The sequence below is a fragment of the Entelurus aequoreus genome, linkage group LG14, assembly GCF_033978785.1.
Source record: "Entelurus aequoreus isolate RoL-2023_Sb linkage group LG14, RoL_Eaeq_v1.1, whole genome shotgun sequence".
Lineage (NCBI taxonomy): Eukaryota > Metazoa > Chordata > Actinopteri > Syngnathiformes > Syngnathidae > Entelurus > Entelurus aequoreus.
Window position 1 is genome coordinate 13,645,402 of NC_084744.1, and position 13,089 is coordinate 13,658,490.

Sequence of the window (13,089 nt, forward strand, 5' to 3'; positions counted from 1 at the left end):
AAAGTCCAAAACGTCTTTGAATCTCAGCAAAACTAAAATAATGCTATTCGGTAACAGTAGAAGAGAAAGACAAACACAAATAGAAATAGACAGAGTAGACATTGAAAGGGTAAAATAAATAACATTTTTGGGTTTGATAATAGCTGATCAAATTAACTGGAAATCTCATGTAAAAAAAATGACAACATGAAGTAGCAAGAAACACATCAATAATGGATAAGGCAAAATTACAAAAATGACTTCATATTCTCTACTGCTCGCTAGAGTTACCATATCTGAGTTTATTGTGTCGAAATATGGGGCAATATTTTTTTAAAGTACACTTCATTCACTAATGGTGTTTACAAAACAGATCAGATAGGATAATACATTATGTTGAACACTCAAACCTTTTATTCATTGAATCAAAAATATTGAAATTCAACGATTTGGTGAATTTGCAAAAAGCTGAAATGATGTACGTTTGTACAAAGCAAACTATAAACTGCTAAGAATGTACAAGAAGTCTTTTCAACAAAAGAGGAGAAATAAAACCTTAGATAAAAATCGAATTAAAACATTTGTATGCACATACAACACTTAAAACATTTAGTACAACAGTATGTGGAATTAAATTAAGGAATGGATTAAGTAAATCTTTGGCCACCTCCCGATTCGATCCGATTCCAATTCTCGAATCAAACCGATTGTTGCAATGTATTATTTGGTATAATTATAATAAAACCTTTTCAAAACCGGTAACCTCCTTTTGGTTTGTGTTGTATGCGTGCAGCGAGTAAGCATGGAGATGGCCTAAAAAACATTTTTAAGAATGTGTTCTTAAAAAGAAAAAAAAAAAAAGTACAAAAATATATATATTTGAAAATTATGAATGCATTCGTAATCTGAAAAAATAACCATCACGATTCGGATGTTAATCTATCTTTTGAGAACTCCTAAAGAATAAATTAACCATCTATAATGTTGTGCGTTAAAAATGTCATTTTATAAAAATGTTCACAGCTGTACAAGTGTAGAAATAAGGGAACCACTGGTATTATTGAAATGCAACAGCAATAAAACAATCTTTTTACAATTATTTAAAAAAAGTTGGCCACTGTTCATTTTAAACGTCTAAATAAGGCGAATTTCGAGGATTACATGTCACAAATCAAATGTTATAACATTTTTAATTGGTGATTTGAGTTGAGTTGAGTTTGAGTTTATTTGGAACATGCAAGCATACAACAAGATACATCACAATTTCCAGTTTCTCTTTTCAACATGTTCGAAAAGGAGTAGGAAGAAGCAGAGCTTATTTAATCATACCCCTTTTCCTTTACATAGCACGGGGGTCGGCAACCCGCGGCTCTAGAGCCGCATGCGGCTCTTTAGCGCCGCCCTAGTGGCTCTCTGGAGCTTTTTCAAAAATGTATGAAAAATGGAAAAAGATGAGGGGGGAAAATTTTTTTTTTTGTTTTAATATGGTTTCTGTAGGAGGACAAACATGACACAAACCTCCCTAATTGTTATAAATCACACTGTTTGTATTAAACATGCTTCACTGATTCGAGTATTTGGCGAGCGCCGTTTTGTCCTACTAATTTTGGTGGTCCTTGAACTCACCGTAGTTTGTTTACATGTATAACTTTCTCCGACTTTCTAGCACGAGTTTTATGCCACTTCTTTTTCTGTCTCATTTTGTCCACCAAACTTTTAAGGTTGTGCGTGAATGCACAAAGGTGAGTTTTGTTGATGTTATTGACTTGTGTGGAGTGCTAATCAGACATATTTGGTCACTGCATGACTGCAAGCTAACCGATGCTAACAACATGCTATTTAGGCTAGCTATATGTACATATTGCATCATTATGCCTCATTTGTAGCTATATTTGAGGTCATTTAGTTTCCCTTAAGTCCTCCTAATTAAATTTATATCTCATGACACACTATCTGTATGTAATATGGCTTTTAATTTTTTGAGGCTCCAGACAGATTTGTGTTTGTATTTTTGGTCCCAATATGGCTCTTTCAACATTTTGGGTTGCCGACCCCTGACATAGCAGTTGCTAAAACATTTGTTCACTTCCTGTTCTCAATTTATTCACAATATACTCCATAAGTAATCACTATAAAAATGAACAAATAATAATTGGTGAAGTAAGTTATATTTCATATTGTGAGATGAGTAAGATTATTTTGAGAATGAATGAATGGATTGATGAGATAAATTCAGAATGTTTATCATGGTTCTTCTTCTTTGTACTTTGTAAACACTTTAAGTTTGAAGAGTTTCTTGAAGTGGATTATATTAGTACATTGTTTGATTTCTTTGCTTAATCCATTCCATAATTTAATTTTACATACAGATATACTGAAGGTCTTAAGTGTTGAACGTGCATACAAATGTTTTAAATGACATTTTTCTCTAAGGTTATATTTCTCCTCTTTTGTTGAGAAGAATTGTTGTACATTCTTGGGTAGCAGGTTATAGTTTGCTTTGTGTATAATTTTAGCCGATGCAAATTCACTATGTCGTGGAATTTCAGTATTTTTGATTCAATAAATAAATAATTTTTATGTTATCTATATCCAACATTATGTATTATTCTAACTGATTTTTAGTGAATTAAGTGTACCTTTGTAGTTATTTCCCCATATTTCTACACAGTAACTCAGATATGGTAACACTAGCGAGCAGTAGAGAATATGAAGTGATTTTTGGTCTAGAACATGTTTTGCTTTATTCATTATTGACGTGTTTCTTGCTACTTTATGTTGCATATTTTTTGCATTCGATTTCCAGTTCAATTTATCATAAGAGTGTAAAGATAAGTTAACCACTGGCGATATCTACGCGTAACAACAACAAAACGCTCAGTCTTTAATGGCTATCGCCTAATAAGATGAGAAAATGACCTAATTTTTTAAATCATTCTTTAATGACATAAAGTGTAAAAAGAAGTAAACCACGTCATCTGACCTTGTTTTTGGACGTGTTGTAGCCTTGCTGGACGCCCTTCAAGCTTGATGCAAACCTTGTTGCTTGTGTGACAAACTTGAGGGTAGGGCTGGGCGATATATCCATATACTCGATATATTGCGGGTTTGTCTCTGTGCGATACAGAAAATGACTATATCGTGATATTCGAGTATACGGTCTCACGCAGTTGCTTTTAGCTGCGGGCATTACACTACAGGCGTTTCTCACTCTTTGTTGTCTCTCCTTGTCACAGAGACATAAAACGAGCGCACCTTCTGCGGTGCGAGTGGTAATACGAGAGAAAGGAGGTGCGAATCTGGTAACAAATGAAGGAATAATTAATTCCCAAGAAAAACAGCATGGGGTCCATCGTCTGGCGGTGGTTTGGCTTCAAGCGGAAATATGTCGAACAGACAACCGTAATATGTGAAGTTGCTACAAAAAGTAGCAGCACTGCTAATATGTAGCATCATTTGAAAAGTCACCCGCTAGAGAATGAAGAGTGCTTGAAACTCCGCATGTCAACATCTCGGCCGGTGCCACACCCACAAAATGCCCAAGCAACCATTTCCACATCAACACCGTATGAAACAAACAGTCAACAACAGAAGGAGATAACGATTTACCATGAATTGATTACGTGGACCCCGACTTAAACAAGTTGACAAACTTATTCGGGTGTTACCATTTAGTGGTCAATTGTACGGAATGTGTACTGAACTGTGCAATCTACTAATAAAATCAATCAATCAAAAACGTCCGCAGTAACCACATAGCGTAGGACATACACTATTTGATTTCCTATTATGCAGCTCATTTTTATTTGAAAGTTATTGAAATATTTTTTGTGACATCATGCACAAAAAGGCACTTTATTAGTTTTAAACTATTGTAGTGACATTCTGTACAAAAAGTACACTTTAATTTAGTGTTGTGTTGATATGTCATCTTAGTGAGATCATTCACAAAAGTGCACTTATAGCTTGTTTTAAAATGTCTCTGACAATCTTGCACTTTTGGTTTTGAGATGACATGAATGTCTGTGCCACTGCTTAATAACTGTTTAATTAATAACATTTTGGTCAATTGACTTAGTTGTGATTTCCCTCCCTGCATGAAAGTTTCAAATGAGCATATATTAATGCAGTATGAAGAAGAATGTTTTAATGTAGACTAGGGCTGCAACTAACGATTTATTTGATAGTCGATTAATCTGTCGATTATTACTTCGATTAATCGATTAATGATCTGATAAAAGAGACAAACTACATTTCTATCCTATCCAGTATTTTATTGAAAAAAAACAGCATACTGGCACCATACTTATTTTGATTATTGTTTCTCAGCTGTTTGTAAATGTTGCAGTTTATAAATAAAGCTTTATTAAAAGAAAAAGAAAAAAAAAAAAAAGTTTTAATAAAAAAAAAAAAAAAATAATTAAAAAAATAAATAATTAAAAAAACTCTGCGCATAGCATAGATCCAACAAATCCATGACTAAATTAATCTGCAACTATTTTAATCGCATTTAATCGATTAGTTGTTGCAGCCCTAATGTAGACACATAGAATCATCATACTTCTGTGATTATATGCATCAAGTGTTCATTCAAGGCTAAGGCAAAATATCGAGATACATATCGTGTATCGTGACATGGCCTAAAAATATTGAGATATTAAAAAAAAGGCCATATCGCCCAGCCCTACTTGAGGGTCGGCGCGGGAAAAACGCTCCCTGAAAAAGGTTGTAAAGGCAAAGCAGTGAGGCTGCTAGCAAAAGTGGTCTTGTTTGTTTAGTTATCCAGCTACTTCCTGGTTCATGGAGGATGACGTAAAGCGATACCACGGATGTCTTTGTGTGTCTGTTATGGTGCCTTCACACTCTAACATGCACTCTAACATGCACACTCAAAATATGCCCCTTTTTCCTGATCTGTACCACAATTGAGCACGTATGCATGACTTTTAACAGAAGTAGTCTTCTGGGACCCTAAATTCTTGCCAATGGCCCACTTTACAGTGTGCAGCCCAAGTTTGAACCCTGCATATTTGTCTTTTTGTCCAATACCTGTACAGCTCTTAGACAAGCTCCCATAGACGTGTGTTTGCGATGATGTCACTTGCTAGGAGAGTGATGTTCCTGGACATTCCTGACTCATGTGTTCCCTTACACAAATCATCCTTTTGCTACCATGTGTGTAATACAAGCTCATGTCCAAGTTCCAGCAAAACACTGTTTTGTGTTGCATCCAAGGTTACTAGAACACACCTTTCACGGTTCTTAGGACCTGGAGACACGTGAGGCTGCCGACAAGCAATCGCTCACCTCTTCAATCATTCCACAATAGGGTTGTCCCGATACCAATATCTTGGTACCGGTACATTAAACATGTTTATTATTGCAATCAAAGATTAATTTTGTCATAAAATAAGGTAGTGAACATACTACCGTATTTTTCGGACTATAAGTCGCAGTTTTTTTCATAGTTTGGCCGGGGGTGCGACTTATACTCAGGAGCGACTTATGTGTGAAATGATTAACACATTACCGTAAAATATCAAATAATATTATTTAGCTCATTCACGTAAGAGACTAGACGTATAAGATTTCACGGGATTTAGCGATTAGGAGTGACAGATTGTTTGGTAAACGTATAGCATGTTCTATATGTTATAGTTATTTGAATGACTCTTACCATAATATGTTACGTTAACATACCAGGCACGTTCTCAGTTGGTTATTTATGCCTCATATAACGTACACTTATTCAGCCTGTTGTTCACTATTCTTTATTTATTTTAAATTGCCTTTCAAATGTCTATTCTTGGTGTTGGGTTTTATCAAATAAATTTCCCCCAAAAATGCGACTTATATATGTTTTTTTCTTCTTTATTATGCATTTTCGGCAGGTGCGACTTATACTCCGGTGCGACTTATACTCCGAAAAATACGGTAGTCAACTACTCTTTTAGTAGTAAATAAGCAAACGAAGGCTCCTAAATAGTCTGCTGACGTATGCAGTAACATAGTGGTTAGAGTGTCCGCCCTGAGATCGGTAGGTCGTGAGTTCAAAACCCTGAACGAGTCATACCAAAGACTATAAAAATGGGACCCATTACCTCCCTACTTGGCACTCAGCATCAAGGGTTGGAATTGGGGGTTAAATCACCAAAAATTATTCCCGGGCGCGGCCACCGTTGCTGCTCACTACTCCCCTCACCTCCCAGGGGGTGAGGGGTCAAATGCAGAGGATCATCTCACCACACCTAGTGTGTGTGACAATCATTTAATATTTAATATTGTTTCATTTTCCATTCTATTGTTTTGTCAAAATTATGAAGAACAAGCAGTAGAAAATGGATTATCAATCTACTTGTTCATTTAATGTTAATATCTGCTTACTTTCTGTTTTAACATGTTCTATCTACACTTCTGTTAAAATGTAATAAGCACTATTTTCTTTGTTGTTTGGATACTTTACATTAGTTTTAGGTGATACTACACATTTTGGTATCAGTCCAATACCAAGTCGTTACAGGATCATACATTGGTCATAATTAAAGTTCTCCGGTGTCCAGGGACATATTTCCTGACTTTATAAACAATGACAAAAAATGACTTTAAATATTGATGTAATCATTGTAGTATCGACTAGATATGGCTCCTGTACATAGTATCGTAACAATCGATGTGTGTGTATAGATCCACCGATTTGTTTACCTTTTCTGTTAGCTGTTATTGTATCCTCCTATGGTGTGTAGTGAAGCATGTTTAAATATTCCTCGTCCTGCGGCCATATTGACAAGAAACGCACTTATTTAGTCATTATAGGGTATTGTGTGTGGAATTTTGTGGAAAAGGTTTTCGGACGCACTTTATAGGAAAGCCTTCATGTTGACCAGAATACTATTGATTTCCCACACAAATAATTGCACACACAAATACAGTACAATCAGTCAGGCCTCTTCAAATAGCATAATGTTGTATTTTTACTTGATTCGAAACTTAACTTCTTATTACACTTGTATGAATGTTAACATTGCCGGTGCAAATAATGAGGAGAACAGATGTATTCCCTCCACAATGTGTCATGGAAAGGAGTTGGCTTGCACGTTGCAGTGCATTAAATATTATGAAATATTTCTATTTTGATTAATATGGGTTCATAAATAATATTATTTTAAAAATACAGACGCTTTCTGTCTAATAAACGCCTTAGCGTGACATCCTTAAGGGGTGCTCTTCAGCACCTTTCAGGCCCTCCAGATGTGGTTTGCATGTGAGTGATGCTGATGATAGTCTTGCATGTTTTAAAAAAAAAAGAAAAAAGAATCATGATAATCCAACACCAGGAGCAGCTCTTATTGCTGCGGGCCATACGTTTATTTTCATAAAGAAGCACACTTGTGGCTCCCTTTCAGCACAAATCCTCACTTTTGCGTCACGCTAATGTGATGTGAAGCAGGTGCTTGCGCAAAACAAGGTGCGCTGCAGTGAAAGGCGTTTAAAGGGGGAAATGACGCACCTTAGCCAGGCCACATGTGTGAAAGTGGGAGAGGTTCTCATGATGTTCCTACGGTGCACACGTTGCTTCACTTACCAGGTGTGTCGCATGAGGATTGCGTGTAAGAATGAAAAATCAGCATGCAGGTTTCACGCTGAGCTGCTTATTTGTTGCCGCTGTGAGAACGAGCAAGACTTTTCTTGTGGTCTTTTTAGAGCATATCCAGACCCCCTTCCCCCCGTCCCTGCAGCCTCTGACAGGGTTCTGGCTTGGGGCCTTCCACATCAGTCCAGAAACAGCTGCACTATGGAAGGTGGGGAGGGGGTAAGTGTATGGGGAGAGATGCATGCTCCAGGGATTGTCCTCTGGAGACCCCAGAAGAGAGGAAGCAGGGGAGGGAGGTGGGGGTGTGGGGGGGATGGGGGGGGGGGGTTCCGGGACCAGCTGTGTCGATGTCCAGCCTGACGTAGTTGAGGCAAATTGGGGAGATTTATCGTAGTTCGCATCATATTACCTTAAAACATTGGCTCACGTCAGTAAAAAATAATTTGAGCAGGTTTTTTTTTTAAATTTTTTTAAATTTAGCTTAGTTACTGAACTTTATCAGGTTCACTCAAACAATAGAGATGTATTTTAATAGAATAAACCAGGGGTCCCCAAACTTTTTGACGCCGGGGCTGCATTGGGTTAAAAAATGTTGTCCGGGGGCCGGGCCATGTGTGTGTGTGTGTGTGTTTATATACAAATATACAGTCGTGGTCAGAAGTTTACATACACTTGTAAAGAACATAATGTCAGGGCTGTCTTGAGTTTCCAATCATTTCTACAACTCTAATTTATTGTGATAGAGTGATTGGTCGCAAAAAACATTCATGAAGTTTGTCCGTGTGTCCAAAAAGATCAATTTTAGTTTCATCTGACCACAGAATTTTCTTCCTGAAGGTCTTATCTTGGTCTATGTGTCCAAAGATAAGACCTTCTGGAGGAAAGTTCTGTGGTCAGATGAAACTAAAATTGAGCTGTTTGGCCACAATACCCAGCAATATGTTTGGAGGAGAAAAGGTGAGGCCTTTAATCCCAGGAACACCATACCTACCGTCAAGCATAGTGGGTGGTAAAGGAAACGGCCAGCCGTCTACTTCTAATGGATTTATTACAATCTTTGTGAGCTGGGTAACGTTTGCTGTGGTCTGGAACAACATGGCACACAAACAACTATCAGAAATGCAGCCAATATTACATACAGATTATGTGTCATGAGACATGCACATATAAATTAAATACACAGAGGACATAAGTAAAATAAATTAACTCAAATATACCTACAAACGAGGCATAAGGATGCAATATGTACATACAGCTAGCCTAAATAGCATGTTAGCATCGGTTAGCTTGCAGTCATGCACTGACCAAATATGACTGATTAACACTCCAAAAAGTCAATAATATCAACAAAGCTCACCTTTGTGCATTCCCGCACAGAATAAAAAGTTTGATGGACAAAATGAGACAAAGAAGGAGTGTCATAAAACACGTCTTTTTGTGGCAGCAGCGGCGAAAAGTGTACAATCAATCAAGCATGTAAACAAACTACGATGAGTTCATGGAACGCTGAAAATAGTAGGACAAAACGGCGCTCGCCATACTCTCATCAGTGAAGCATGTTTAATATGAACGCTGGGATTTCTAACAATTCGGAAGGTTTGTGTCATGTTTGTTCTCCTACAGAAACCATACTAAAACATTTTTAAAAATTTTTTTCCCCATCTTTTTTCATTTTTACACATCATTGAAAAAGCTCCAGGGAGCCACTAGGGCGGCGCTAAAGAGCTGTTCCAGAGCCGCGGGTTGCTGACCCCCGGTCTAATCTGTCTGGGTAAAATCTGAACACTATCAGATGAAATATCTAGGAGGAACTGGTTACACTTGGAAATGGCACACATCTGCAGAAAGTGACCTTTTGGATTGTTTTGAGGCTAAAAGTGTACATAAAAGATGCAGAGTTGCATGTTAACTGAATTTGGCACACAATTTATATTTGTATATCGCGGTATGAGGCTAAATTCCTCAAAAATTGCTGTTTGGCCCGCGGACCATTGGCACATTTTCGCTTTGGCCCTTGAAGGCAAAATGTTTGGGCACCCCTAATTTAGATACATTTATTAGTAAACTCTACATATTTTTTAGTATTTAACATTTCAATCAAAATATCTAAATTGATTTTTAAGGGCAGATTAAAAAAAAATATATATATATATATGCTTTTTAAAGGCAGATTAAATAAATAAAAAATATATATATATTTGTATGTATTTATTGTATTTTATAGATTCCCCTGAGATTGTATCCCATTGGGTGGAGTTTTTTCTTGCTCTGGTGTGGCATCTGAGCCGAGGATGTCGGTGTGGCTTGTGCAGCCCTTTGAGACACTTGTGATTTAGGGCTATATAGATAAACTTTGGTTGATCGATTGATTTTTCTTTTGTATTGGCTCTCATTCATTATGCACGTGTACATAATGTTGTGACCAATCATTGTAACCATGGAGATGGCATTACACATATATACATTTGTAATAAGTCTGCACACTGTTATGGTATTTTTAAGAAACATTTGTGCAACCCATGTATTAAAACAAAACCGTTTGTGGTATATACAGTGAGCTGTATATTATTCCCTGTATGTTTGCACTGGACTATACTGTATATTGTACAAGCAGTGGAAAACAAAACAATATTAACCTTGCTCTTCCTCTCTTCCCTCAGGGTTGTGGGACATCATGTGGAAAATGTGACTGCAGTGGTGTGAAAGGAGCAAAGGTAAGAAGGACTCCCATCACAATGTTGGTTATGTCCTCTGCAATTTCATGCATACTTTACTGCTGTTTGGCCTCTTTTAGCATTTTACATGGCAATAACAACAGATGACAGGTGGGGTCAATTCTGGGTGTCAACATGTTCAAAAAGTCCAAACAGATTTGTTTTAAATCTCCCAAAAGTGTTGCTCAATGTGAAGGACGCTACATGATGTTTCCCAGAGCTCAAAGCACAACATTTCAACACGACAGATGCAAATCAGGTGTTTAAGTGTTCTGGGGGATTAAGTTTGATCCAAACATGATCAATTTTCACAGCTCACTGACAGTTTTTTTTCCCTCCCTCTTGGAGAACAAGAAGAGCGCCATCATTGAGAAATGCTTCCCTCTTGTGGCAGTTAGTGGGAACAACACCAGAGTGTTTATTATTTTCTCCTTTATGCCTTTATGTGCTGAATATAAATAGATACGAAGTCTAATATCAAAAATGTATTCATTAATTAAAATGTGGAGGGTGTTTTGGGGCCATAAAAAGTCAATTAAAACAATCAATCAATTACATCCTCCATTTACTGGCAAAATATAAATGTATTATTTAGTAAATGATAAATGGGTTATACTTGTATAGCGCTTTTCTACCTTCAAGGTACTCAAAGCGCTTTGACACTATTTCCACATTTACCCATTCACACACACATTCACACACTGATGGCGGAAGCTGCCATGCAAGGCGCTAACCAGCAGCCATCAGAGGCAAAGGGTGAAGTGTCTTGCCCAAGGACACAACGGACGTGACTAGGAAGGTAGAAGGTGGGAATTGAACCCCAGTAACCAGCAACACTCCGATTGCTGGCACAGCCACTCTACCAACTTCGCCACGCCGTCCCTAGTAGCGTCTTTATATGTAGATAGACCTCTGAATAACATTAATAATCATAAATGTTGCATATTTTTTAATAGTTTTTAATATTTTAATTTAGTTATTATTTTTTAGACCCATTTTTTGGTTCTCCTTTTGTTGACAATGCATACATACATTTTTTGCTTTTATTTTATTCAGCACTACAAATAGTTTGTTGATTTTTTTGCAATGATTTTGAAACACTTTTTCTTTCACTTTTTTTATTGTAAATGTATACACATACTTTTATTATTTTTCTTTGCTGCCACCATTCACTTTTCTGCAATAAAAACTGCATTTTCAGAAGTGTGACAGATAAACAATCATTTTGTTCTATTGTATTCTATTTTTCTATCTAGTTTGTTTTTTTTCCTTTATTTTGAGGCATGTATTCTTTTACTTTAATTTTTGTGTAATACTATTATTATTTATTATATTAATATGCTATATTGTCTTTTGTTGACAATGTATACACAAAACATACTAATAATAATATTATTAATAACGTCAATAGTAATATCATTATTCCAGAAGTGTGACAGATAAACAATCATTTTGTTCTGTTGTATTTTATTCTTCTATCTAGTTTTTTCCCCCTTTATTTTGAGGCATGTATTGTTTTACTTGTATTTTTGTGTTTGTATTATATTAATATGCTATGTTGTATTTTGTTGACATTGCATACACAAAACCTAATAATAATAACGTAACCCCGAAAGGGACAAGCGGTAGAAAATGGATGGATGGATAACAAAAATAATTATTATTATAATTTTTATTTTTTTATTAGTATACAGTGCTACTAATAGTTTGCGGATTTAAATTTTTTTAAATTTTGAGACAATTATTTTTCCTTTTTTAACTGTAAATAAATACAAACATTGTTATTATTTATCTATGCTGGTACCATTTATTTTTCTGCAATAACAACACACTTTCCAATTATTACTTGTATTTCTGTTTTTGTAAATATGTATAAAGACCTTGTAATATTAACTTATTTGCTGATTTATCTTGTGAGATAAATACTTGCTTATTTTATTCCATTGATTTTGTTTATCAATTATTTTACTACTTAAAGTACCTTTTATTTACTACAGTTTGCTATGACAAAAGCTTTAAACATACTACATATTGATTGTCGGATTGAAATTGTTATCCTCAGGGTGAGCGTGGGCTCTCTGGTCTCCAAGGTAATATGGGATTCCCAGGATTGCAAGGACATGAGGGGCCCGCCGGACCGATGGGTCCCAAGGTCAGCATACATGTGTGAACATATTCTCAATCAAATGTATCATCTTCATTCATTTTTGCATGTGACTTTCTCCCCCAGGGAGATCCAGGTCAGTTTGGGGCTCCTGGAATAAAAGGAGTCCGGGTAAGCATCTTGGGGAAAAGACGGCATGTTTTGATTTTGTATTTTTAATCAGAATTAAAACTAGCGTGCTTGTCTTCTTGCAGGGTCCTCCTGGTCTTCCAGGGTTCCCAGGAAACCCAGGTTTACCAGTAAGTTGATATTCCCCCTTTGAATTATTGGTAATTAACATTATTATTATTATTATTACTAAACTAGCTATTCTTCTTCAATTAAGGGGATTAATGGAAACGATGGTGCACCTGGTCCTCACGGTGTTCCAGGATGCAACGGCACTAAAGTAAGCCACTTACTCTGTACTATACAGATAATAAAAACATTGTGGCAGTTAAATGTTTTGTTGTTCTTCATGTAGTAAAAGTTATGTGTTTTAGGGTGATAGAGGGAAAGACGGCATTCCTGGCTTCGATGGTCTGCAAGGACCACCTGTAAGCACTCACACTCATTAATGTACAAGACACATTACATTATTTAACAGCCATTTTGCTACATTCAGTTGCCTTTATGGGCTATTTCCTCTCCTTTCAGGGCAC

General features: G+C 36.4%; 1 protein-coding gene across 3 annotated transcripts in view; it reads left to right on the forward strand.

Annotated features, from left to right (window-relative positions):
• The window catches only part of LOC133664396 (collagen alpha-1(IV) chain-like), a 151,113-nt gene that overhangs the window by 119,924 nt on the left and 18,100 nt on the right, over positions 1-13,089 (forward strand). For all 3 annotated transcript variants that reach the window (XM_062068976.1, XM_062068978.1, XM_062068979.1), the window contains 7 exons: positions 10,231-10,284; positions 12,347-12,436; positions 12,515-12,559; positions 12,643-12,687; positions 12,774-12,836; positions 12,931-12,984; positions 13,085-13,089. The exon at positions 13,085-13,089 is cut by the window's right edge and continues 22 nt beyond it. In XM_062068976.1, the coding sequence (XP_061924960.1) occupies positions 10,231-10,284; positions 12,347-12,436; positions 12,515-12,559; positions 12,643-12,687; positions 12,774-12,836; positions 12,931-12,984; positions 13,085-13,089 (356 nt within the window). The remainder of the gene's footprint in view (positions 1-10,230; positions 10,285-12,346; positions 12,437-12,514; positions 12,560-12,642; positions 12,688-12,773; positions 12,837-12,930; positions 12,985-13,084) is intronic.